Source organism: Herpailurus yagouaroundi, unplaced genomic scaffold, assembly GCF_014898765.1.
Source record: "Herpailurus yagouaroundi ecotype Mexico unplaced genomic scaffold, PumYag 28, whole genome shotgun sequence".
Classification (NCBI taxonomy): Eukaryota; Metazoa; Chordata; class Mammalia; order Carnivora; family Felidae; genus Herpailurus; species Herpailurus yagouaroundi.
This window is the reverse complement of record NW_024412376.1, coordinates 89,947,613-89,973,969: the sequence shown is the minus strand read 5'-3', so window position 1 is coordinate 89,973,969 and position 26,357 is coordinate 89,947,613. Positions and strand designations below refer to the sequence as shown.

General features: G+C 38.5%; 1 protein-coding gene across 1 annotated transcript in view; it reads left to right on the top strand.

Annotated features, from left to right (window-relative positions):
* The window catches only part of GRID2 (glutamate ionotropic receptor delta type subunit 2), a 1,464,148-nt gene that overhangs the window by 1,432,246 nt on the left and 5,545 nt on the right, over positions 1–26,357 (top strand). Inside the window, exon 15 of the mRNA XM_040478406.1 lies at positions 25,090–25,330. Coding sequence (XP_040334340.1) covers positions 25,090–25,330 — 241 coding nt within the window. The remainder of the gene's footprint in view (positions 1–25,089; positions 25,331–26,357) is intronic.

Below are 26,357 nucleotides of genomic sequence, written 5' to 3'. Positions count from 1 at the left end.
ATTTATGAGTAATAATATCTGTGGGGCACCTAGGTGGCTCAGTCGGTTGAGTGTCTGACTTCGGCTCAGGTCATGAACGTGAAGTTCATGAGTTCCAGCCCATGTTGGGCTCTGTGCTGACAGCTCAGAACCTGGAGCCTGCTTCAGATTCTGTGTCTCCCTCTCCCTCTGTTCCTCCCCCGCTCACACTCTGTCTCTCTGTCTTTCAAAAATATAGATTTAAAATTTTTTTTTAATTATAAAAAATGTTTTAAAGAACAATAACTATAAAATTCATCATCATGAAAATGCCATTCTACCCTTTGTATAGGCAGGAATTGTCTTGAGAGGTAAGTTTTAAGTTACTCTTGATACAGAATTTTGTTGATTGAAATACTTCAGAGCCCAGGGCAGCAGCCCCACTGTGCAATAAGCTAGACAGAACCCTGGGGAGCTGTTGGGAACTGGCCTCTTCATTCTGTGCATCCTGGTTAGACTTAGTTCTCTAATCCATGCAGAACAGCTGCTTCCTTTGGTCACTTCTATGGTCCCAATCATTTATCTTTAAGAAAAAGATTTAGAGATACTATCAGGACCAATCTGTGTGCTGAAGTTGCTATAGTCCTAACCTCAGATCTTTTCAGACATGTTTAGATACAGATGTTGATTACTTTTGTTACATCGGACAGCTGCTTGTCTCCTTGTCTTTTACAGAACTGTAAGACACAACCCAAAATGATACTTGAAATTTCTTCTTAAAATCTAAAATCCCATTTCCACAGAGTCATCACACATATATTTCTAATTGTATAGAACAATACAGTGATAATCCACTTTGCCATAAAGTATAATGGGAGGGGTCACGGGGGAAAAGATTTAAAGTTTAAGGACCTGAATTCCATACTTGGTTTTATCATATCATATGTGAATGGTCTTTTAAGTTTCTGGACTTTGGTTCATTTTTCTCTTCTGTTCTACTTACTCAAAAGGAGTGATTATAAGCCTGAATTAAGATATCACCTTTGAAAGCAATGAAAATTATCATTTATAGGGCTGCCTGGGTGGCTCAGTCGGTTAAGTGTCCAACTTCAGCTCAGGTCATGGTCTCATGGTCGTGGTTTTAAGTCCTGCGTCGGGCTCTGTGCTGATAGCTCACAGCCTGGAGCCCGCTTCAGATTCTGTGTCTCCCCCTCTCTCTGCCCCTCCCATGCTCATGCTCAGACTCTCTCTGTCTCTCAATAGTAAATAAGGGTGAAAAAAAAGAAAATTAGCACTTATATCTGATTGTTGATCGTTGAAAGATAACATAATTGCAACAAACTACATCTATTATGCTAACACTGAGTTTAGTTCCTTTCTCAACCACACTTGGCCCAAAAAGAAGAGAATGATCTAGATCAGTGGTTCTCACACCTGACTGATTTCCCCTGGAAAGCTTTAAAATGTATAGAGAGATTCTCAAGCTCTACTTACCAAGGCTTTGATTCAGTGGATGTGGATATCAGCCCAGGAGACTGCATTTTGTAAAAGCTTCTCAAGTAAATTGCTACAGCTTTTCTGGAGGAAGTTGGCAATGGGTGTTAACATTTTATCCTTTAGACTTGGTCATTTTACTTCTAGGTGTAGAAAGATATACATACAAGGATTTTTACTGATTATTTTAAAAAAACATTTGGATGTACAATCAGTAGGAGACTAAATAAACGATGGTGTGTCTATACAGTTGAATGTAATATTGATATTGACGAGTATCAATTGCATACATTATTTTTTAATTTAAAAAAGCAAATCATACATAAGTTTAATGATATGGTCTTGTTAGTGAAAAGTAAAAAGTAGTGTGTATTCATGTGTGGGTGGGTAAAAGACACACACTGAACTGTGGGCAAAGCTGAGAAATAGGGTTGGGAAAGAGTAAGAAAAAAGGAAATGTGGAGCTTTTTAATTTACACCTTTCTTTTTACAGTTTTTTTTTTCTTATAGCATAAATGTATCTCACCTTTTTCACAGATGATCCCCAAGTGATTCCGATGAGGAGTCATGTCCAAAACAATGACTGATTAAGAAATATGTTAATTTCCTCTATCTGGCCTTCTTCGTTACTACTCTTATAGTTAACTTTTAAAGCTATTATATATGATATTCTACATTTTTTCATTGTCAATTTCATCATTTAGAATCTTCCTGAATTTTTTTCCAATATATATCCTAACTACTAATTCATTCATTCATCTAGTCTATGAATATATACTGAGTGCTTTTGAGCATTCAGAAGTGCCCAGCAGGTACCAAGCGTGATTCCAGGCACTGACAACAAACTAGACTACAAACCTTGGCCTCATGGAGTTAGCATCCTAACTTTCCTAGCCTCAGTCCCATATCTGTAAAATGGATATAACATTAGTTACTTTCTTATAGGGTTATCTAAAGATGAAATAAAATAATGTGTGTAACGCCCTCAGCATAGTCTAGTATCATAGAAGTGCTCAGAAACTCTAAGCTGCAATAACTTTTATTATTATCATCATCATCATTTTGTCATGAACAACTGCTTGATCCAATGTGAATTTTCTGTGGGTAAAAAAAAACCTACAGAAACTAAATTTCATCTAAAGTAGAGAAAAAAAGAGTAGAGTCAAATCAATAAAAGGAAGAATGTTGTCTCCTGGTTATTTAATACTCCCTCAGCCACAGATCTCTAATTTCCTAGGTTTAACAAAATAGATTACACAACAGAGACTAATACACATAAAAATACACAACATTTTGTTCATGTCAATGAGCATGAGGAATTTCTTTTGGAGATAAGATTATCAAAGGGCAGTGAGTGGCCTCTAATCCCAATGGCAGATACTCCTATGAGTGGAACCCACAGTTTAGGGAGCTTGGGAAATGGACTTGTCTTTACATTTGCACTTGATCTTAAATAGTGCAAAACATGAGCTAAGTCAGTTTGAGCTTCTTTTTTTTTTTTTTCTTCTTTTCTTTTTTTTTCTTTTTTGTATTGACTCAGAAGCTAAATATGGAGACAGGCTTAACTATCCAATTAAATATATTGTTTAAAAATGAAAATAATTATATTTTCAATTATTAGGAAGATGAAAATTGCAATGCTTTAGTTATGGTATGTTTCTTTTTCTTTTTTCTTTGTTTTTGCTGTTGCTGCAGACAGAGTTAATTCTTTCAGCAAAGGGAAAAAAACTGAACAATGATTATTAGTGGACTCCCTGAAGTGGTCCCCAGTTAGCTTCACCCTGTGCTTGCAGCAGGGCTTGGTTGTCTGATTCTGTTAGCTCTAAAAGAAACCCCAAGGTAAATAGAATTACTACAGATTGTGTAACAATGAGCAACAGGTGATTCTATGACAAAGAACCAGAAAATTCTCCATGTAAATATATAGGTCTTTGCTATATTCTAAAAGCTATTTTTTTTTTAATTGAGAAAGAATAAAGGGCAAGCAATATCCCAAGGTCATGAATCATAAAAATCATGTTGTGGTGGAAAGGGGAAGTTACCAAATACTCATTTAACAAATGTGTGTTGTGTAACAATGTGCCTAGTGCTTGTGCCAGGAAAAAGCTACAGAAGTGAACACAATGCAGTACCTGCTCTTAAAGAACAGTGCTCTTGTGGCCACACAACACTATGGCATAAGAATACTTTATTTCATACTTTATGTATGGAAACCAGCTGGGCTACTCTGGCAATGTGGTTAAATACCAGTCACAAAAGCAGGATGGTCAACTCTCCCAGCATGTTCAAGCCAATATACCTTATTTTCTACAAATTCTTGAACTTCTGTTGAACATTCGGGTTGCACTCTTTCTCAGGGATAATTATTTCAGGGCATGTTGTCACTCCTGGATTTGGTCTCAACAGGACTACCAAGATGTGACAAGTATGAAATATTGAATAAAAAAAAAAAAAAAGATCCAAAGCATTTTGGGAGTCATGCCTACTGTGGTAGTGATTTAAGCCAATCACTATAGTATATTGCAATGTGTCACTTGACTTCTCTGCACAGTATACCTGCCAAATTCTGTGGCTCAAGTTATGCAGATTGTTGTGTTAATCCTCAGGTCAATTTTCTAGGTGTGCAAAATGGTTTGGTGCTGATCTAGCTGCATTTAAGGAACCAGAGAAGCTAAGAACTTCCATGCTGCTCTGTTATCTTCCCTAATCCACCCCCCACCCCCGCCCCGCCCAGCAACATGCCATTTTTTTTTTAATTCCCCAAAGAAGGCTGAATTCTTTTTTTTTCCCCAACATTTTTTATTTATTTTTAAGAGACAGAGAGAGACGGAGTGCTAGCAGGGGAGGGGCAGAGAGAGACACACACACAAAATCCAAAGCAGTCTCCAGGCTGTGAGCTATCAGCCAGCACTGAGCCTGATACGGGGGCTCGAACTCATGAACTGTGATATGACCAGAGCCCAAGTCGGTCACTTAACCAACTGAGCCACACAGGTGCCCCTGCAATGTGTCATTTTATTTTTTTTAACGTTTATTTATTTTTGAGACAGAGAGAGACAGAGCATGAACGGGGGAGGGTCAGAGAGAGGGAGACACAGAATCTGAAACAGCCTCCAGGCTCTGAGCTGTCAGCACAGAGCCTGACGCGGGGCTCGAACTCACGGACCGCGAGATCATGACCTGAGCCAAAGTCGGCCGCTTAACCGACTGAGCCACCCAGGCGCCCCTGCAATGTGTCATTTTAAAAGAACATTTTTTCAGACCTTTTCTGTAACACAGTGTGGCTATTTCATTTGCTTAGTCTAGTCATTAAAATGGACTTGTAGCTCTGGTGGTTATGTTCATTGTGATTATTCTAATTGGTCAACTCTGTTTCTCACTTGAAACTTTCCCCCAAAATATAATTCTCTTCAATAGAAGCAAGTGTTTGCAAGTATTGACAAAAAGTCACAGATTTTTTACAAGGAAATGAAAGAGAACATTCTTCACTCTTACCTTGTTTGCGTGTATGTATGCATAGTACATAAGATTAGAGTGTATTCCATCTCAAACTACATCTAGCAAAAGATACATAATACTTTGAAAAAAAAAACAGTGGCATGACATCCATTAGAACTGATCATAACACTTGCTGTCCTCTTACTCCACTGAAACAAATTTGAAAGGAATTGTTTTAAAGTACTCTGTCCCGAAAATAAATAAAAAACGTTGAAAAAAAAATTAAAAAAAAAAAAGGGGGGGCGCCTGGGTGGCGCAGTCGGTTAAGCGTCCGACTTCAGCCAGGTCACGATCTCGCAGTCTGGGAGTTCGAGCCCGGCGTCAGGCTCTGGGCTGATGGCTCAGAGCCTGGAGCCTGTTTCCGATTCTGTGTCTCCCTCTCTCTCTGCCCCTCCCCCGTTCATGCTCTGTCTCTCTCTGTCCCGAAAATAAATAAAAAACGTTGAAAAAAAATTTTAAAGTAAATGTAATTTGGGGTGCCTGAGTAGTTCAGCTGGTTAAGCGTCCAACTCTTGATTTTGGCTCAAGTCATGATGTTATGGTTTTCATGAGTTTGAGGCCACCCCACATCACTGGGCTTTGCACTGACAGCACAGAGTCTATTTGGGATTCTCTCTCTCTACCTCTCTCTCTCTTTTCCTCCTCAACTCTCTCTCCTTCTCTCTCTCACACACACCCTAAAAATAAATAAATAAATAAATAAATAAATAAATAAATAAATAAAACCACTGAAGCACATGTAACTTAATACAAAGTCAAAAAATGCCTGTCTATAAGTAACTTTCTTCTTCCATTCTGCTTTGTTTAGTTTCACGATAAAAGCAATTTGTTTTGGGGGTGCCTGGGTGGCTCAGTCAGTTAAGTGTCAGACTCTTGATCTTGGCTCAGGTCATGATCTCACAGTTTGTGAGTCGAGCCCTGCATCTGGCTCTGTGCTGACAGCATAGAGCCTGCTTGTAATTCCCTATCCTCTGTCTCTGCCCCCATCCCACTCATGCTTTCTCTCTCTCTCTAAAAATAACAATAATAATAATAATAAATTTTAATTTTAATTTTAAAAAGGACATTTCATTTTTAAAGACTTGGAAAGCTGTTCCAAAGCATATATGTATCCCCTTCTGACCCCTGTCATTTTCTGGATGAATCAAGTCTCATTATTATAGACTCCACAGTATAGCTCTTCTCTTAGCTGTAATATTACATTCATGTGATTATTTCATTAATGCCGGTGTGCCTCACTGGTGAGGAAAAGGATCATCTCCTATGGCTTGAAATTTGTTCTCAGCCCCAGCTGACTGCCCGGCATATAGTAACTGCTCAATAATTGTTTGTTGAGCAATAATTGTTTGTTATGCCCTAGAAGGCACTTTGGAAAAAGTAAGTAATCACCCTATGATGCAGGTTTATTCTTTTTATAAAGACTAATCACCTTATATACAAAAAACACTACAGTACCTATTTGTTTGTCAAGTCAAGTATTATATGTAAAATGTTTTGAGTCATTCAGAGAAATAGCATACTAATTATCAAAGCTAATTTGTTATATTATCAAGGGCAAAATTAATTAATTAAATACTCTCTGGTATTTGAAATCATTTATCTTAAAGACATTCAAAAAATTAGGATGTCTTCATTCTCACAATGTCACCATGAGGTAAGTACGTTTTTTTTAAGCTGCAGAGGAAACCTTCTCTACCCAAAAGAAAAGACTGGCTATATTGGTTTTGGGGTTAGTAGGTTTCCTTGGGTATGTGATGCCTACCAAATCAAGGACATTTTTGAGAAGTGTTTAGAAAGATTAATAAGTATAAAAAGTGTTAAAACCAAAAATACATTATTTACTTATCATCAAGAAAACATGATCTATAAAATTAATCAAAATTTCACCTAAAAAAGTTTTGAGTGTATTCTGAAGTCTGAGTTGAGACATTGTATAGAGATGCTGTGTGGGTCCAAGAGTAAGTGGTCATCTAAGAACTTGGTAAATATCTACATATAAAGTAGGATGGACAGTCATTCTGAAAACCCCATAAGTTGTAAGTGTGGTCAACAGTTAATTTGTGTGTGATTTTTTTTTTAATGTAAATTACCCCTGTGAACAGTAACACCTGTAGAATATAGGGATTTGGGGTTTTGGTTTTGTTTTGTTTGTTTGTTTTTTACCCAGAAAAATTCCATAAGACTCTACAGACTAAAGGCAGGATAGAATTTCGGAACAAGAACCTCTCTGCATCATTCCGATGACTCCTAGGAGAGTTTGGAGGAGGCCAGGACTAATTAGTTGGAACTCATCCCTGAAAGGGAGTCCGGAGCCACTTCCACTAGTGAGAAAAACGTCTAAGGGCACCACATGATTATAGGAATCTAAACCAGGATTTTGTTTAAAGGCATGTACATAAGATAGCAAGCATACTCCCATCAAAATGCCCTAGAGTTTTTCCATTTCTATTACTTTTAACCCCAAAAAACAACTTTAATGCGTGCCAAATGATCCGCCCTACTTGCAAGGTCTAACATGACGAGGAGGCTGATGGAGATAAGGACACAGGCAGTAGGAGCACTGAATTACTTTCTTGCTTTTTTTTTTTTTCATGTTAAAGATAAGGCCAAAAGGAAACATAGATCATCATGATAAATGTGTTGTATCTTCATATTTCATTGTGGTTGTCAGAATTCTTGCCAAGTCATAAATGTTGAGTAAAGCAGAGCAACAATTGGATGGGTACAGGTATACTTCAGCTGTAGTCACATTTGGTTTCAACAGAAAGTATTACTTTTGTCTTGGTGATGTTTTTCATTCTATTAAGTAGGTCAGGTAAATTGGATGGGCGGGGCGTTGGTGGTGCCAACCTGTTATTCTTCCTTCACTGTGTGTGTGTGTGTGTGTGTGTGTGTGTGTGTGTGACAGAGAGAGACAGAGACAAAACCAGAGACAGAGAGATTGGTAAAACTTTAAAAATCGTTTTCAGTTTTGTTGTAAGTTTAAGTTTTGGTGTTCAAAATGTACTAGTATCCTCTAAGACACAAGGGCTTTTAGAAAGTTCAGTTAAAAGACAGCTTATCAAAGTGGCAAGATACAAGGGAAATGATCATTTGCAAAATAAGGTACGGGTTAGGAAGGAGGGAGAAGTGTGGTTGGGATGCTTTTCGAGGGGAAAATGAAAGTTCAGTGACTGATGGGAAAACTACCACAATTCCTCTCCATGCTTCATAGAGCTGGCCTGTCCATCAACTCTCTGTCCTTCTTACCCTTGGAATTGAGTATATAGGGAGGAGACAGGTACGACACTGAGCTTCCTTCAGCTGACGAGGGGCTTCGAGGCACCCCGAAGCTTCTATCCGACCACCACCACACACCCATGCGTACTATTCCTTTTCCTGAAACGGCTGTGCACTCTGGGTCTATATCTCAAAGCCTCAATTCGAATAGCTGCCTCCTTTGTAACACTTTCTTTGATCACTTTCACAAAGTGATCTCACCCTTCTTTCTCCAGAACTAAGTAATGTTTCTTTCATGAATCTCTGCAATGCTCAATTTGTCTAGGCTTTCTGTTCTCCCTCTCCCTGCCAAAAATAAAACAAACCAAAAAACAATACTCTTTAGCCATATGATCTTACACAAACTACTTCACTTCTCTGTTCCCGAGTTTTTAAATATATTTTTAAAAAGGAGATAAAATGAGTAAAGTCACAGAGTGGTTTTGAGAATTACGTAAGTGAATCACCGAAAGTGAGTTAATACAGGTGAAAAGATAGGTAGGTGCTCAATAAATGTCAGAAACTATTAGGTATTGTTACTCCCTACTGCCACCTAGTGAGCACATATTAGTTTCCTTTCCTAAGCTCCACCTTCTGCACATTGATGTCACCCTATGAGCAAACTACTACTGTGTACCGCAGTGCACACAAAGATCTCTAAGATAACATTCCCTGACCCTAGGAGCTCCCAATCCTTTGGAAAAGGTCAAACCAATCACTTTGGTGAAGGAACAAAACAGCTATTACAAAACTATAAGCGAATTCCTGGAGAGAGTGCAAAGATAGATATCTATAGTTTCACCAAACCAGCTTGATTATTAGGGTCCCCTGGGGGAGAGGATTCTGAACTAGTAAGTCAGAATCTCTGGTTGATAGCCAAGGAAACGCAAGTGATGCTGATAACCACTCGAGTGGGGAAATCCCTGGAATAGTTACATATAGTTGAGGATAAAGGCTTTCTGTTAAAAGCTAATTTTGACCAGGAGTGGGCACAGTGTTTGCAAGAATTAGGATAGAAGAGAGAATGATGTCATTTAAAAGACATAAGGGAGTTTCTACCCAGTGGCTTAATCTTCCCAGTAAAGTAGGAAATAAGATCCTCTGCTAAGAATGAGATAGGCGGAAGTACAGTGCAAAAGTTGGGAACCGTAGAGAACATCAGAAGAGTTGCTATGGTGATGTGTTACACGGATAAACTAGAGGTGACTTAAACTGAGGGTCCATTATGCTGCAATCAGTAGTTCTTGCTGGAATTTCCAAGTCCAGTTTATACCTGAGTTCAGGTCATTCTCAAGTCCCCAAAAGCTCATATAACTGAAAATGCACTGATACTATCAGTAAAAGAAAATTTTTAATGTTATTCGTAACAAAATCAACGAAGGTAAATTCTGGGTACCAGCTGACAACTTTGTTTCCTCTGCCTAATACAAAATTTAAAATTTGATCTCATGAAATGTCTAGGAGTCAGACTCTCATAAATAGCAACAAATCTACCCATTGTGCTCTTGTTTGATCTGTGGCTGGTTCTGAATATAGGAACTCCCCTACGGTGAGAATAAGACTTCATAATTAAACTTATGTTGGTGTTGCTTTTCTTGCATTTTTCTTTTTGGGGAGTAAACTATTTTATTTGTCTCATTTTTCCACATCACATTCTCAGGGTGGTAATGGGGCTCCCACAGTTCCAGGCAGTTATTGGTTCTCGGGGGGAAATGCTCCTGTGGCATTATTGATTGCAGCCTTCATGGGAAAGACAGTGATTGACTGTGTTGCTTCCTGGGCAGCTGTGAATTTGCTGTACAGTGACAGGTCCTTCGGTGGCCTTCTCAGTCTCAACTTGACAAGAAATCTGGAGAAGGAGCTAGCTCTATTGAAATGTAGTGTCCTCACCCCAAATCGTATTCTGTCCCTCAAAGTAAATCCAGGTCAGTGAGAGGTCATGGTTAAGAAGATAGTAAATGATGACACTGAAATGGAGGCTGTTCTGCTGTCTTCATAAGGCTTCTGGCCCCTGGCATGGCCTCCTAAAAGCTTCATGATGTTTTCCTAGGCTTTTCACAGCTGCCTGCTTCCCCCACCACCACCACAGTCTCAATACTCCACAGTCTAACACTCTATTTTCTTGGCTAAACTATGAGAATGGACATTTTCCCTTAGGCAGCATTATGGGTTTGGACTTAGCCCATGTCTATGTCCGTATTTAGTTCTGAAAAGAGAAATTGGAAACCTGTAAGCAAATGGACTCTACCATCTCATCATGGATGCACCACATTAATCTTTATAATGATTATAATAGCTACCTGGTACTGAGAACCTCATGTAAGTCAGATATCATGCTGAGCTCTTTGAATGCACGCTACAATTGAAGATCGGTATGATCCATTTCATGGATTAGAAAAAAATGAAGCTCAGAGGGTCATGTTACTTTGTCACTACAGACTCAGGAAGTAATGACATGAGGATTCCACCCAAGTTTGTCTCTCTATATTCACATTCTTAACTGCTATACTCTCCCCTTCCAAAAACCTCAATCCTTAAACTATTTCCCCTTATCTGTACCTCACCATCATTCTTTGACTTCTCTTTGAGCATCATTTATTATGTCAATGCCTTCCATCCACCCACATACTTGCAAATAGTTTTGTGAGTAAGTAGAATTCACATCATCTATATTTTGCTCACCAAAACACCTAAGATGTTGGGGTTGTGCCTTTGACCCTTTGTATCCTTAATTTCCTATATGGATCATATCTTGATTTATAATAAGTGAAAGTGGTAAGAGTAACATAGGGTAAGAGAAGATGATGGAAGAGAAACCGAATAGTTGCCTTTGATTCTCAGTAGGGGCTGCTAGGACTTAAGTGGCCCTGTCACCAATTACTAGATATGATCTCTGTTGACCTTGTTTGCCATGTTTCCCAGCTGCATGGCTCCAGGCATCCACTGCCTAGAACTAAAGGAAAAGGGAATCCAAATGTTAAAAAGTTAAAAAATTCAGAAACTTAGGAACTCTGTCCACTGTTCTCAGGCTGTGATTATTGGCATTACGCAGTACCACCCTCTCTCTTTTTTGTTGCACACTCCACCAGAGATGGTCACCCCAGTTCCAGCATATCCTGTTCATATGTCTTAGATCGATTCTTTTTTTTTTTATTTTTTTAATGTTTATTTTTGAGAAAGAGACAGAGACAGTGTGAGCAGGGGAGAAGTAGAGACAGACACAGACACAGAATCCAATGCAGGCTCCAGGCCCAGAGCTGTCAGCACAGAGCCTGATGCGTGCCTTGAACTCACGAGCCGTGAGATCATGACCTGAACCAAAGTTGGACGCTTAACCGACTGAACCAGGTGCCCCAGACCAATTCTTGCATATGAAATATCCTGGGGATCTCCAGAGCTCTGTGGACCATCATTGAGACTCACTGAGAAATAATTTGATGCTTAACATGACAAAGAATCGAGAAGCAATCCTTATATTTTAATTTCCTCTGATTCATGTTGCAGGTCATGCCGCACTGCAAGAACTGGATAAGAGCATAAGTCCTTTTTTTTTTCATTACAACTAAAGGAATATCACTTCAAAGCACATTCACTATAGTATCCTAGAGTGTAGTCTCTTCTACAAAGTAAGCGAACATGGGGGATGTTACTCTTGCTATAAGGCGGATCTATTTCTTACATTACCCTTATTGCTAAGGTAGTGTGCCTAATTATTGTGTATGGAATATGCCATTACTGGAAGCAACTCAAGTAAAACTTGAGTTTTACTTCAGTGCTACTTTTATTAGAGGGTTTCATCCTTTTTTACTCACCTAGAAACAGAGCACAGTGTCCACTATTGTTTACCACCGTATACAAGGTAAAGATTCTTCATAGTTTACCAATATTTTGGACAATTCAGTTACTGAAAAATATAACTGGCTATCTAAACATGGGCAAATTGCGCTCCTACAATTACTCATCAAGGCTCTTATAAATATATCTGATCACTTAGCTAGATTGCTTGTATTTCTAATTCATCAAGATTTGGAACAGATTTGAAATGCTGATTATGTCAGGTTTGGGGTAAAGCAGAGAAATAGCAGGCTTTGCAAATGCCTCCGTTTGGTACGTAAACGTATATGGTATCATCAGACCTATTTCTGAATAAAGAAACTAGCCACGCAGTCCCTCTGACAATTGTTATCAGGGCTGAATGACATTCAATTTTTATCAAGCCTTTTCTCGAGTTATTGAAGCCTCCCACCATATCATCAAGTAAGTAAACATTGCCGTGCATATAGCTCTTGCTATTATCATAGAAAATAGCAAGCAGCTTGCATGAGCTTGCACAGGAACTATGGGAGTCAACATCCCTTTCATAACAGCAGCATGGCCGTACCAGTTCATTTTATCTCAACACATAGATACATGGAAAGATAAACTATTCCCCTTTATGTCTATTGGTAAAGTTCCTTTCTAATAATTGTTGAAAACTTCACTCCAGTAAGCAGTTAGTCCTGCTGGTTGAAGAAAATAGATACATTATCTGAAGTAATAGATAAGTCTCATTAAGAAGATGGAATAGACTAATTCCCAGCATATCTCCCATGCGTGGGAAAACTAAATTGTGAAGTACAGCAGTAACACATCAATTATCTTTTCTGCATGGAATTAGATGTCTCACTGCTACTTTATACCACATTATGTCATTTTTTATAAATAGCCATTTATGTCAGAGTACCTCAGTTTGCTGCCTCATAAAAAAAAAAGACAGCCAATATTTCATTGCTAAGTGAGACCTATTCTTTTAACTACTTAAGGAATCCAGGTACTCTATTTAAACTTTATGTTCCTACTTATTAACATATGCCCAAAGAGTGGGTGTTTGGTATTAGCCTAAAGACGAATGCTACGCATCTGACAATATTACACTTTTAATGAAGATTGGGTCCTACCAATGAAAGTAAAGCTAACTATTAGCATTCATAATCCAATGCTAACTATTAGCATTGGAGATCTTGTGTTAAATAATGATTCGTAATCAGTTTACTTCAAGTAGGTTATTGTATCAGGTTATCATATGTGAAGTGCTTGGAAACAATTTCATTTCTTAAGTAGTTTAAACATCTCTCCCACATTCTCGTTTGCATAATTAATTTTTATTAGAAAAAGTTTTTATATGGCTGTAACATGCCAACTATAGAAATTTCACATGACAGGAGTTAAATTAATGAAGTTTATAAATGAAGACTTTGCTTATTAAAGTAAATGATAAAGTAAAGGATTCTTGGTTTAATCTGTGGACTGTGTAATAAAAACAAGACAATGACAATAAAATGCTTTGCAAATTATAAAGTGACATCCTAAAAAGAAAGATGTTATATTTGTATGCATCCTAGTTTAGGATGTTTTTAAGAACATCCTAAATACTGGTTAAGGAAAAGAAGAAGCATAAATTCTGCAGGTTCTGAGTCTAAGACCAGTTCTATCCCAAACATGATCCAGAGGGAGAAAGAAGACATTCAGAAGAGATATTCCAGGTTTGGAAAAGTACTGAACAGGAAAATGACTCCTAAATGACAGCTATACGCAAAAAACGACACTTGCTGCTGTGCTCTGTGTTTCGCAGTCCGTGTATATCCATCAGCTCGGGCTGCTATAACACGGTACCGCAGCCTGGGTGGCCTAAACCACAGACATTTAGTTCACACAGTGCTGAGGCTACAAGTCTAAAATCAAGAATCCAGAAGGTAAGTTTCATTAGGAGGCAACTATGACAACACTTACACCAAAAAGCTTTCCTAAACTGTCCATCGTTCCAAATCCAAGGTTTGGTGACCCTTTGCGCCTTTCATTGCACGGCCCCTGGCAGAACACATCATCACACTGCAGTAGAATTACACAGTAATGTAATTGCAGATAATCGTCCAACAGACCATTTGGGTTTTTCCCCCCATTTATAGAAACATAGCTTGTTCAGGGGCGCCTGGGTGGCTCAGTAGGTTAAGCATCTGACTTAGGCTCAGGTCGTGATCTCACAGCTGGTGGGTCCGAGCCCCATGTTGGGCTCTGCCTCTTTCTTGGCCCTTCACCTGCTCATGCTCTGCCTCTCAAAAACGAATGAAAATGTTAAAAAAAAATTTTTTTTAAAGAGAGAGAAACATAGCATGTTCAGATTCATAATAGAAAGAAGTTAGAAAGTTGAATTCACTTTTTAAAATGTCTAAAATGAAACTCTGTTTTTGAATGATTCTAGTCACTTCAAGGAAAGTTTACGTTATGTTACCATCTATATTAAAAAATTGAGGGGCACCTTAGGGGTTCGGTCAGTTAAGTGTCTGACGTTGGTTCAGGTCATGATCTCATGTATCTTAAGTTCGAGTCCCACGTCAGGCTCTGCACTGACAGGGCAGAGTCTGCTTGGGGTTCTCTCTCTCTCTCTCTCTCTCTCTCTGCACCTCAGAAATTTTTTGAAACACTTTTCCAGCAGAAGTGGAATAATACTAAATATAATGCAATATACCTAAAAAGTTAGAATATAACTTTTAAAGTACTTTACACTGACCATCTATGAAAATATGGGTTAAGCAAAGTAAAATTGTTTTCATAAAGTTGTACTATTATCAAATGATCTAACTCTTGCCTGAGAATTTTAAATAATTACACAGAATTTGTCCACCGTCTTTAGTATAAGTATACCTGGAGGGTTTTTTTTTAAACATGTATCAATATACATCCTCTAATCTAGAAGATGTTTGCATTATGAAAGAATTCTCATTGTGAAGTACCTACTACTGTAGCAGCTTTTAGAAATAATACATTCCTTCCACATGTTTAAACTGTTAGTCAACTTATGAAAACTTCAGTGTTTATGCAGATGTTCATGAGAATATATTTGCATTCAAAAGTTTCCTTCTCCATAATCTTCTGTCTCCTAACGCTGTGCCAAAGATACATATCACAATCATTATCCGTTTACACATAGTACACACTTCAAGATCCCACTTATTTTAAGGTTTAGTTGTCAGACTCAAAGATATTAAAATCATAAAGTGCGTATAACATGCTAAGCGAAGTAAGTTTGACTTTATGACCCTTTTTCATAAACATGCATTTGAAAGGTCTGCACGAGAAGATCTTGTATTGTTTGAAGGGTGACTGTAAGCCCAGATGGTCACTGCCAGTTTCTCACTGCAGAATGAATTTTTCCCCTTTACCCTATAACCCAAATATCACACTGAGCTTAAGGATGAAGCTGACATTTTTAAAGATCACCAAAAGTGTTCTCTTTCCAATTGCAATTATGCCCTCCATCTCAGTGGGAGCCATTGTCAGGGTCTTTTCAACTCTCCAGCATCTTTCTGGCTTGCCTTCATTATCCTGATTATCTCTTCATTTGCCGCCCAGCACTCATTTTATGAAAGATCATGTCTGCCATTTCTATAATGAGTGCTTGACTTTTACTGCCAGCATAAACACATAAAATATATAATAATTAAAGTTCACTAGTCACCAAAGTCTTGAGATCCATCATGTTGCTAATTTGATTTTTCAAGCAATTGCTTCTCTGTGAAAGAGGTTGATTTTGCCCCCTGAGGCAAAGCGAGACTGTGGTGCAAGAGGCTGACTCTGACCTAGAAGTACTGATCTGACTGGGTACCATTCACTGCAGCTTTCAGGTTCATCTTCAAAGAATGACATATCTGTAAAGTATGACGATTCTTAGAGCCAACAAAAAATGTCATCAAACTTGGAACATAAAAATTGTTTTAAGTGTCACACATTTTTCAAAATAGTTAAGTGTTATCTAATAAATAAATATTTACCTTTTATGGGCTACTGTTTAAACTCTAAGGAAAATTTGCATTAGGATAACTATGGAAGTTTGCATCACATAGATTGAAACTTCACAATAGGTTGACATACACTGAGTAAGGATAAGGTTTTGAAACACCACTTCCTTATTTTGAACACACTGCCTTGTTTTGATAACATTGGCAAAGTCCCCTGAGTGCCTCATGAGAATGAATTCATCTGACGTTTATTCTAATCGCACAGAGATTAATGAACTCATGCGATATTCATGTGGCTCTCTGGAGACATCAGGATGTGTAACACAAAGTGTAATGTTTGTAAATGGATACAATGGAATATGTGTTAGCCAAGGAACTTGAGTCATCAAATCCTCAGTTAATAAAGCAGCAGGAAATAAGGAGGCAGCTTCCATTATCATGGGGGGTTTTGGGGAGGATAATAAAGATCTTGACAATGTATTAAAAAAAAAAAAAAAAAAGAGCAGAAGCCAAAAGACCTGGTTTGAGAGCTGACCAGATCAATCACCAGCTTTGTGACCTTGGGAAATTTCACTTCACCTCTTAGCCTCAATCTCCTCAGCTTTAAAATGAGAATTTAATAACATCAGCCCTCTTAAGCCTCTTATAGGAATAAGGAGAGGGGTGTGATCAATCAGTCATCCAATCAATCAATCAATCAATATAATTCCTCCCTCACGAAATTATTTTAAGCAGTAAATCACATGATATGTAATGTTTTTGATAAGTGCTTCATGAACTTTGCAGCATTATACATGCCTTTACTATTGCTATTCCTGTGGAAAATAGATTGCCTGGAGAAAGTTTACAGCTTATTTCCCCTACACAGAAAAATGGGTGCCTTAAGAAGACATTACTTACTACATAAGGATGGACACTGTTTTCTTAATAAGAAAAGCAGACGTGACCAATTGAAGATGTTACTGAATTGTCTTTTCTTTAAATTTGAAAGTGAGAGACCAGGTTTGAAGCCATGCAGGAAACTCGTCTTTTTCATGCAGGTCTGTGACATACAGCAGTCCTCAATAATAACTGAATGTATAATTAAGTCCAGGTCTGTTGATTGCGCCCTGTGGTGGGGAGCCAGGCAGGTCACTCCACATCACTAAGCAGGAATCAAATATGATCTCATCTCCCAGACCCCTTCCAGTACCAACATGCTGTCATGCCCATAAATCGTCCATAGTAATTTCTACCAACCCTGAAAAACTTCTCATTAGTTTATAGTACTTCTAGTCACAGGTTGTTAGGAACCATTTTTATGTATTTTGATTAAAACAAACCCACCTTTTCTGCTTCAATCGATTGTGTTACCCATTCTCAGTAAATCATAGTCACTGCCTGAAATTCTCTTAGTATAATATTTGTTCACCTCCCTTTGATCTCAAGATAAAGCCTCCATTGCCTAGAAAACGATTCAGCAAATACAGACCTCAGAAGACAAATACAACCTGATCTCAAATAATCAAGGCAGTCATTCATTTGTAACATGGGTGGTCCCAGTCTCGGGGTATAGGTTCCAGATGTCTATTCCAGGATAGTCAGAAAACCAGGGAAATCCAAAACTCACTTGAACTATTATAGTGCCATCATGAATATAGAGTATTACCTCAAATTCATCTCTGTACTCACTTAAAGGCACACACATATTAACAGCAGGCATTACTACATATTAATTATTATATATTATTAATACATGGTCAAAAGCACTGGGATGACAGTCAAAAGCTTTGGTTTTAAAACAGACTCTGATGCTTTCTCATGATGTGACTTGGGCCAAGTCATTTAAGCCCTCTGAACTTCAATATCTTTGTCAATGAAATGGAAATTTGTTGACTTCATAGAGTTATTTGCTACGGGGCTCCACAACAGATCAGCGACTACAGCCAACAGGCCAAAGCTGGCTCAGGCCTGTTTTGGTAACTATAAAGGCAGGGTCACATGGTTGCAACAGTGTCTGGCCCTTAACAAAAAGGTTTGTTATTGCCTAAACCTTTATAAAAAGGTCCTCTGGCCTAAAGAATGATATTTATAAGCTTATTTGAAATGCCATATTCATCTATGTGAGATGGTAGATAATGTTAGTGGACCGGATCGAAACAACGGCGTCTGGCTCAACTAACTGGAAGAATTAGTTAAAAGTCCAATTTAAACAAAGGAAATAGCTTCTAATAGTCTGTCTTCAGTTATTTGGTATTACTGAGGTATTACATGTTATCAAGAAATATCTGTTGTATCTAATGCTACTAACCAGACATTAAGACATTTTGCTTAAGAAAATAAAAAACGACTGATGCCCAGTTCGCAGGAAGTTGATAAAATTCGTTTTCACAACTCTGATGTTCAAAGACTGGTATTGGATATGCCAGTCAGAGCACCACTACACTTAATTGAATACTAAACGTGAATCTTTGAGAAGTGCTTTTGCTTCAATCCAAGTTTACCAGCATTTCTTCAGCCCAGAATGAAAGAAAGGACAAATGAATGAAAAACCTATTGAGCTGACATTTTTCTGAAAATCGTGTGCATGCTATTATTAATTCTTTCTCAGTAACCATGGAGAGACATTTTCGTGAGAACCCAGCAAATGAATTTAATAATGTGGGTATTCTGGGCCAAAATAGATCCACTCAGTGTCAAAAATACTTCTGTTCAGTTATTCCCAAATTTCTTTCTCAGTGTTAAGTGACATTAAACATTAATAAGTAATGAGACTCTATCCTACATATCTGTTTTAAATTTTGGTTACATACAGCGCATAAGCATATAACAAACAGGTCAGATCAATGTTTTTAAGATATTAAAATGATGTTTTTCACCCTCACCAATCTCTAGTGTCACGTTGCCTCAACACTTCAGATTGAAGAAATGCCAGCTGGAGGTCTCAGATCATAGATTTTCTGTCATTATGTAGCTTCAATTCCCTTCCACTATGACAGGCCAAGAAGTCTGAAGACCCTGGGTATAAGAGGGATATCCAGAAGAGAAAAGGAAAGCTATACCTCCTCTGGCCAGAAGTTTCCAGCACGGGGCAGGGGGCAGGAGATGGGCAGGTGAAGGGGCGTTAGCTGGACCGGAATACATGCCCACAGGGGGTAGAGGGTTCCTTACCTTAGAGTCTCTGACAGGAGTCATGGGGCCTACCAAGCTCTTCACCAGCAGAGGAGACCTCGGGTGGTGGGAAAAGCCAGAGCTGCGGTCAGGAAAAAACAAGGGTTAGGTCTTTATTCCCAGGCCTCTCTTGCTCCCACGTGATGTGAATGCTGAGTTAGAGCACATGGAGCACCTTTGGAGCCCTCCACAGTGAAGTGACAAGATGACAAGATGACAATGCTATCTGAAAGCTAAAGAATAGTTAGGGACAGCATGAACAAAATGGCAGAAGCTGAGAAAGGTGTATAGCACCCCAGAGGCTGAGTCAGCAGAGAGGAGCCCACATGCCTTAAAGGAACTGAGAAAGACGTTAGCCAACATTGGTGGACTTAAAGCCTCTGCCCGCTTCACCAGTAGTCACCAGTTCATATCTAAGGACTGAACCCAGGCCATCATACCTAAAATGATTGCTGCCAGAGCAAAGCCAAGGACCAGCAAGAAGCCAGCAGCTCCCTCCGCCCAAGCCTCCAATGTAAGGGATATAATGTCACTCTTTAAAAACCCTGATGCCATCTTGGAAAAAAGCAAGGAAAAGGGGAGGAAACAGAAGGATTGAGTAATTCTCTCAAGTAAATTGAGCTAAAGCTAGAGTCATGTTAACTTATTAGATCAGATTAAATTTTAAATCATATTGAGCTAATTTTAGGTTTGTTCCCACTGCTCAGCAGGCCTACTCCTCCTGAGGAAGATCGATGAAGTTCTGGAGAAAAGCTACATTTTCAATAGGTTTAGAAGAAACCTATTGGTGACAATTTTACTTAAGGTCTAACAAATCTCTGAAACTGACAGCGTTCTTCTCTAAATAGTTACATATCAGAGGCTGTGTAGGGGGAAATGTGCTGGAAGACAGACCTGAATTGTAGCCCTCACTCAACAATTTACTCTATGTTAGTCACACAAAAAAGTCATCCCATCTCTACAACAGTGCTTCCCAATTGGTGTATCTTAGATGATGTACTAGAATATCGCTAAAATATTGATCCCTTCAGCCCTCAAAACAGACAAGGCATGTCTCCCTACCTTTCATCTCAGGCTACTCCAGTGTGCTATATAAATTGTTTTTTTTGTGTGTGTTGAGTGTGATAATTTGGGGGAATTGTTCTTCTATGTGACTCGGTTTCTCCTCCATAGAGTGAGTGGAGGGGGAGGTGAAGAGAATAGATGATGTCCTCTCTCACTTCTGCTCTAGTAGTTTATGCATCTATGAATGTAGGGAGAAAATTCTAATTGCAAGAAGAATCACAGGAGGAGAATAAGAAAATAAAAACGACTGATGCCTAGTTCGCAGGAAGTTGATAAAATTCGTTTTCACAACTCTGATGTTCAAAGACTGGTATTGGATATGCCAGTCAGAGCACACACATATGGCCTGAAATCACAATTCCTGCACTTAATTTTTTAAACTCTCTGATGACCTCTAAATTTGTTCCCAGCAGAAACAACTGAAAAGTCAGGTGTCCTTTTTCTCAGATAACCAGTATCTTTGTACAGCTCAGCAGGAATTTACCCACGGGTAAGAAAATTAGAAAGGAATCCACAGACTGCTATGGTATTCAAAGGCAAAATCAAAGCTACTTACGTGGGATCAGAAATTTGCATTCATCTTTCAGCAACCTGTTTCATTATAAATAATTTGAAAATCAATTTCTAGAGCAGTGATTAAGAATTGTAAGTGATCAATAATTAGTGTAATTCTCACACACAAATGAGGCTGTTGTATCTTCAAAGTAAGTAAAAAGCTTTTCAAGATGAACACCTCGAATTTGTTGAATATTTTTATTTGAATATGAAAGAAGAATCTTCTGCTTCCCCACTCACGTCTCCTGAAATTTGCTCATTTATACCAATAAAGAACTCAGTGCATGCAGAATTGATCTGTTAACCATTTTCAAGTTGAAGCTCGGTTTTATGGACTGCTAAAATTTTTCTGTTCAAGGGGATGACAAATGTTTTAATACTTTTGGACAAAAGAAAGGAATGCAATGTTCTTGTCAGTGAATCAATCATTCACTGATTCATCTGGGAATATAACTCTCCATTAAGAAATACGTACCGGAACAGGTCCAAAGAAAGAATGGCTGTCACACATGCGGATAATAATAATTCTAGCATTTGAGTTGTGGTAGCCTACTAAGTGCCAAACAACAAGCAAGATGCTTTTGTTTATGGCTTCATGAGTTTTCACCATAACAACTCTCAAAAGTGCGAAGTACTGCTCTCATCACTCTGGGGTAAAAATGGCAGGAATTTTTTGGACTACACTCCAAGAAGAGGTTTTGCTTATCCAGTTGTTCATCATGGTCTATTATCCAACTTTCTTTCTAATAGTTTAAGTTTATACTTGACACCTTTCAAACCCACCAATTAACTAGAATGACAAGAACACAGTGCTGTCTGTGAGCAAAGACTGCCATCTTGTGGAAATTACAAATACAACAAAAACAATTATTCCGTGGGACTAAAGATCTCAACATGTTAAGGATTGTGCAGCCAGATTCTTGCATTGTTATACACACCCATACACACACACACACACACACACACACACATACACACACACACACACACATCAATGCTAATTATAATTAAATACAAAACTTTCCTTTATGTGTGATTCAAGTTTCATGTAAAGATGCCAGTGCCTTTGAATATTATATACATATATATATATATATATTCCTCATTTATTAATGGGCTCATCCAATTTGTCTTTAAGGCAATGCATTAGATTTTGCTAAACTTTCTTTAATCCTTAAATGGACTTTTGTTAAATAACAAAAAGAAAGGTATAGTTACACTTTTCTAATGGAATTTCCAGGAGCATCAGATTATGTAGCAAGAATTTATGGCAGAACCCTGAGCTTAGAAAAACACTTTCCTTCCTTCCCAACATTTCTATTCCATGCCAGCCTATAATCCTAGAATCTGTTGTGGGCTTAACTGAGGGGTCCTATTGTCCAGTCGTTCTGTCTATCCCCCAAAACGGGGTGTCCATGAAATGCCTCAGTTACCTGTGCTTCCTGGTATCAACCAGATAAAGAGATTTTTGTGGTGTGATCATCCTTGAAGGCAAGTAGAGGAGTCTGCTCACTCTTTGCCCACGGTAATCCCTACCACCCAGCTTGCTGAACCTAAAAGTTCTATAATTAAACACATTCTTTGGATTTAAGGCCTTTTGCACCATTAGCATCAAAATGGGTGTCATAGAGTATACTTCGTGTATACTTCAATGATTATGTTTGAAACCCAAATTATTTTTCAGGTGTGCAAATAATAAGGACACATTGTGATAAAGATACCACTGAGGAGAAAGAGTAGGCAATCATTGGTTCCCAAATGAACATGTGACTGCATGAAAAGATAAATTAACATGAATTGAGAGCATTGAAAAGAAACAATATCACAATGTTGCTCAGGCCATTCTGGCTGAATGTGCAGTTGTGGTTTAATATAAATTTTGACCCAAAGAAATACCTGGTGTGAGATCATTCTTTAAATACTTACTGAAGAGATAGATGAATAGGAAGGTATCTACAGATACCTCTAATGTCAAAGTTAAGAATATTTTTTTTAGAGATGACTAAATTTTTCCCTCAAAGTATTCAATGGTGTCTGACTACCTAGCATCTTTAGGTAGGCAAATAGCTAATGGGTTTGCCAACATTATTTGAATGTATTTTGTGGATAGGCCAAGCAAGCGAATTTGATGCTGTGATTACAGATGTGTGTGATACCTCACACCATGCTACCAGTTCCCATGAGTAGTTGTTTCTTTGGGTGAAAGCACTGTTTCTCAAGTGTATTCCGTAAAACTCTAGCTCCACAAATTATTAATATATATTATTAGGGAAGAAAACAATGAGGAAAAAAAGAAGGAAAGTCAGAGAACTTTGGGAAATGCTAAATTAAACAAAATCATTCAAGTTTTCTTTTCTACGGGTCTTCCTAGAACCTTTAATAGACTGACTTCTCTGTAAGTTGCTGAGAGGGTGTTTCTCAAAGTTAGTGACCACAGAACCCTTTTCTTGCAGAAACCCCTCTAGGTACTAGTGTCCCATAGAACACATTTGTAGAGTCTGGAAAATACAAATGACTCTGAAAAGAGGGAAGAATAAGGATGAAAATGTAATCCATTAGTATTCACAATCATTTTAGTAAATTCAATGAATCAAATTAACTGCACTTTTTGAGCAACACCCTGAAGCAACAGGCCTTTAGACAGATCAGTATCTTAAAAAAGGAAAAGTCCAGGTTGTGAAGGAAACTCCAGAGCAGTGTCGATCCTGGAGTGTCACCTGGGGGTGCTGGGGGTGAGGCTATGGGAACAGCCAAAGGTGGATGATAAGACCATGTCTCCATCACAGCCCTTTGGACTGGTTTTACTCTTGTTTGACTCAAGTGGAATGTTGACTCCACCCCAACCATTATCTTTTAGCTCATTCTTAAAAACCCCTGGATGACATGAAACCAGTAAAAAGGCAATGTGTCACCAAAAGAGCATTTACTCCTTCCAGACAGACATCATTTTTCTCTTTAAAGTTTTAAGATGTCTTTCCCCAAATGACCAAGACCCAAGGCAAGAGTACTATTTAGGTCCACATATCCTAAGGCTAACTATATAAAAATTATAAATTGAGCTAAAAACGCTTAGATAAAATATGTTCAATCCTCTTACCTTGATAAATACACCTCCATGGCCCTTAGGAGGCCAGGTTTGAATTTCTAGTTTGTGGCTAGCTAGTTATACTACACTGACCCAGTGGCCCAGGGAGTTGGTCCCTGGCCCCCTCTCTTCCACCTCCAGCTCTGTCCTGCACAGTGAAGGATCGCCCACACAAAGGTATATAACCCTGAGTTTGTACATCCAAACTCAGTCCACACTCTCTAAACACCACTCTATAGACCGATGATACCCTCGTGGCTATGAGATTCGCTCTCAGGAGGAAATATTGGGACAAACCTTCCCAGCTCCTGGAGAAGCACTCTGAACTGTTTGGGTGGGAAATCTAGCAACCGCGAGGATGGTACACACGCTCGACCAGCTCATGGCCTTGCCCCTGACCGTTCTCACCCTGTGAGAGGGGACACAGTTGGAGAAAGGCCAGAGGTAGGCAAGAGTATTTGGAAATGAGAATAAAACCTCTATGAAAATCACACTTGAAAAAAAGCCTCAGTGTTTGCAGCTAGCCCCAGATTCTGGGGGGGGGGGGGGGGAAGAAGACGAAGAAGGGTATTTCTTGTCTGAATTTAACTACTTCTAAAAGCCTCTGGTCTTGTTCTCCAAGGTAAGATTATTTTCCCCTTTGGCATTAAAAGGGAAACTACATCAGTTGTGTGAAAACCCAAAAATGATGTATTTTATCAACTTCAAACTTGTCCCAAGGCTTTCTCCCACACTGTGTTAAATAATAGAAGACTTTTTAATTGAATTTCTTTGTGTGTAGCATATGCCGGGCGACATTATGCCAGCATCTTGCTCTAAGCAGCAAAACGTTCTTCATAAAAGCATTAAGATCCAAAGCGTCATTCTGCATGTAGGGAAGGGACACAGAACTGCAGCAGCTTGAAACCACATAAAAACAGTGCCTCTGAAATGTAATTGTAAAAACACATTGCAACAAAGCAGGAGGGGAATATTTAGACTTATAGAATAAAACCAAAAAAAGAAGAAGAAGGATGGGGAGAGGAAGGGAGGGGAGAGAGGGGAGAGAGGAACGCCTGTGGCCCAACTCGGTCTATAAAATCAAAGCAATAACGTTTTCAGTGTCCTGACATTCCTTCTGCAGGCTATTCTATACATTCATTTCCCCTTGACAACCACCATCCTTTAGAGGTGGGGTTATAAATGGATGTGTTGTGGACCGAAGCAATAACCATGTCTGCAGTAACACATGACTGTGCTCTTTACCCCAAGGATCCTGGAGCTTCAGCAGAATGGTGACATGGACATCCTGAAGCACAAATGGTGGCCAAAGAATGGCCAGTGTGACCTGTATTCCTCAGTGGACACAAAGCAGAAAGGAGGCGCCCTGGACATAAAGAGCTTTGCAGGAGTTTTTTGTATCCTGGCTGCTGGAATTGTCCTCTCCTGCTTTATAGCTATGCTGGAGACGTGGTGGAACAAGAGGAAAGGCTCCCGGGTCCCATCAAAAGAGGTACTTGACTGAGAGCTTCAGCACTAAGTTGAGCCAACAAGCAGGTTGTCTTTCCAGGCAGGATTAATCACCAGGGAGAGGGTAATGGGTTGGGGGCAGTCCTTATTTCTTCTTTCTTTGAATATTGAAAATAAACTTATGAAATATAAAAAGTGGTGATGCCAATACCAATTTCCGTTTTAGGACATCCCAGATAAATGAAAAGGAGGCTTAGTGTTTGAAAGACTGACAATTTCATGTGCCATGAAAGGCTTTAACATTCTGCCAAATCTCAAGATAGACTTTAATTCAGTGATTTTCTTAAAGGTTGTGATTCCCTTGGCCAGTTCACAAAATATGCTTAACATTTTATCTCAATAGGTTGTGGAACTTATAGGTAAATTACTTGTGTCTCTAAGATTCAGCGTAAGAAATACAGCGCCACAGCAAAATAATCGTAATTTGTCTCTTCACCACCAGTGACTCCTTCCCTCTGTCTGTATATAGACCTATAGAAATGATCATATGTTTTTAGCTCTTTGATGGCTCTAAGCTTAATAAATCCATTTTGTGGATCACCTAAAATTAAATTTTTAATAAAATAAAATTAAAATTTTTTCAAAGATCTGAAAGAATAATTGCAGAGTTATACACAGTATCTCTTTGAAAGTGGCATGTGCCTTGTTTACATCAAAAATTATGGAATTTATAAATGATCAGAGAAATTAGGAAGTTAAAATAAATTGCTTGATTAATTTATCATATTTCCACTGGACGTAAAAGGTGAAAAATTTTTAAATAATGAAATTATATTCACTAAAGTTTCACAAATTGAAATGAAAAATAACCTGAGTTTGCTGCATGGTTTGATTTGCTGGATAGTTTCAAAGGACATTTTTAAACTTTCTGTAACTAGACTTTGACTAATTGATGGTTAGAGCGAATCCTGAGAAGATCTGCTTTAATGCACAAATAAAAATGACTTCCGATTTGCATATGAATGTTTACATGTTAGTGTATTCTTTCAAACAGATTTTTTTCTAAAGTA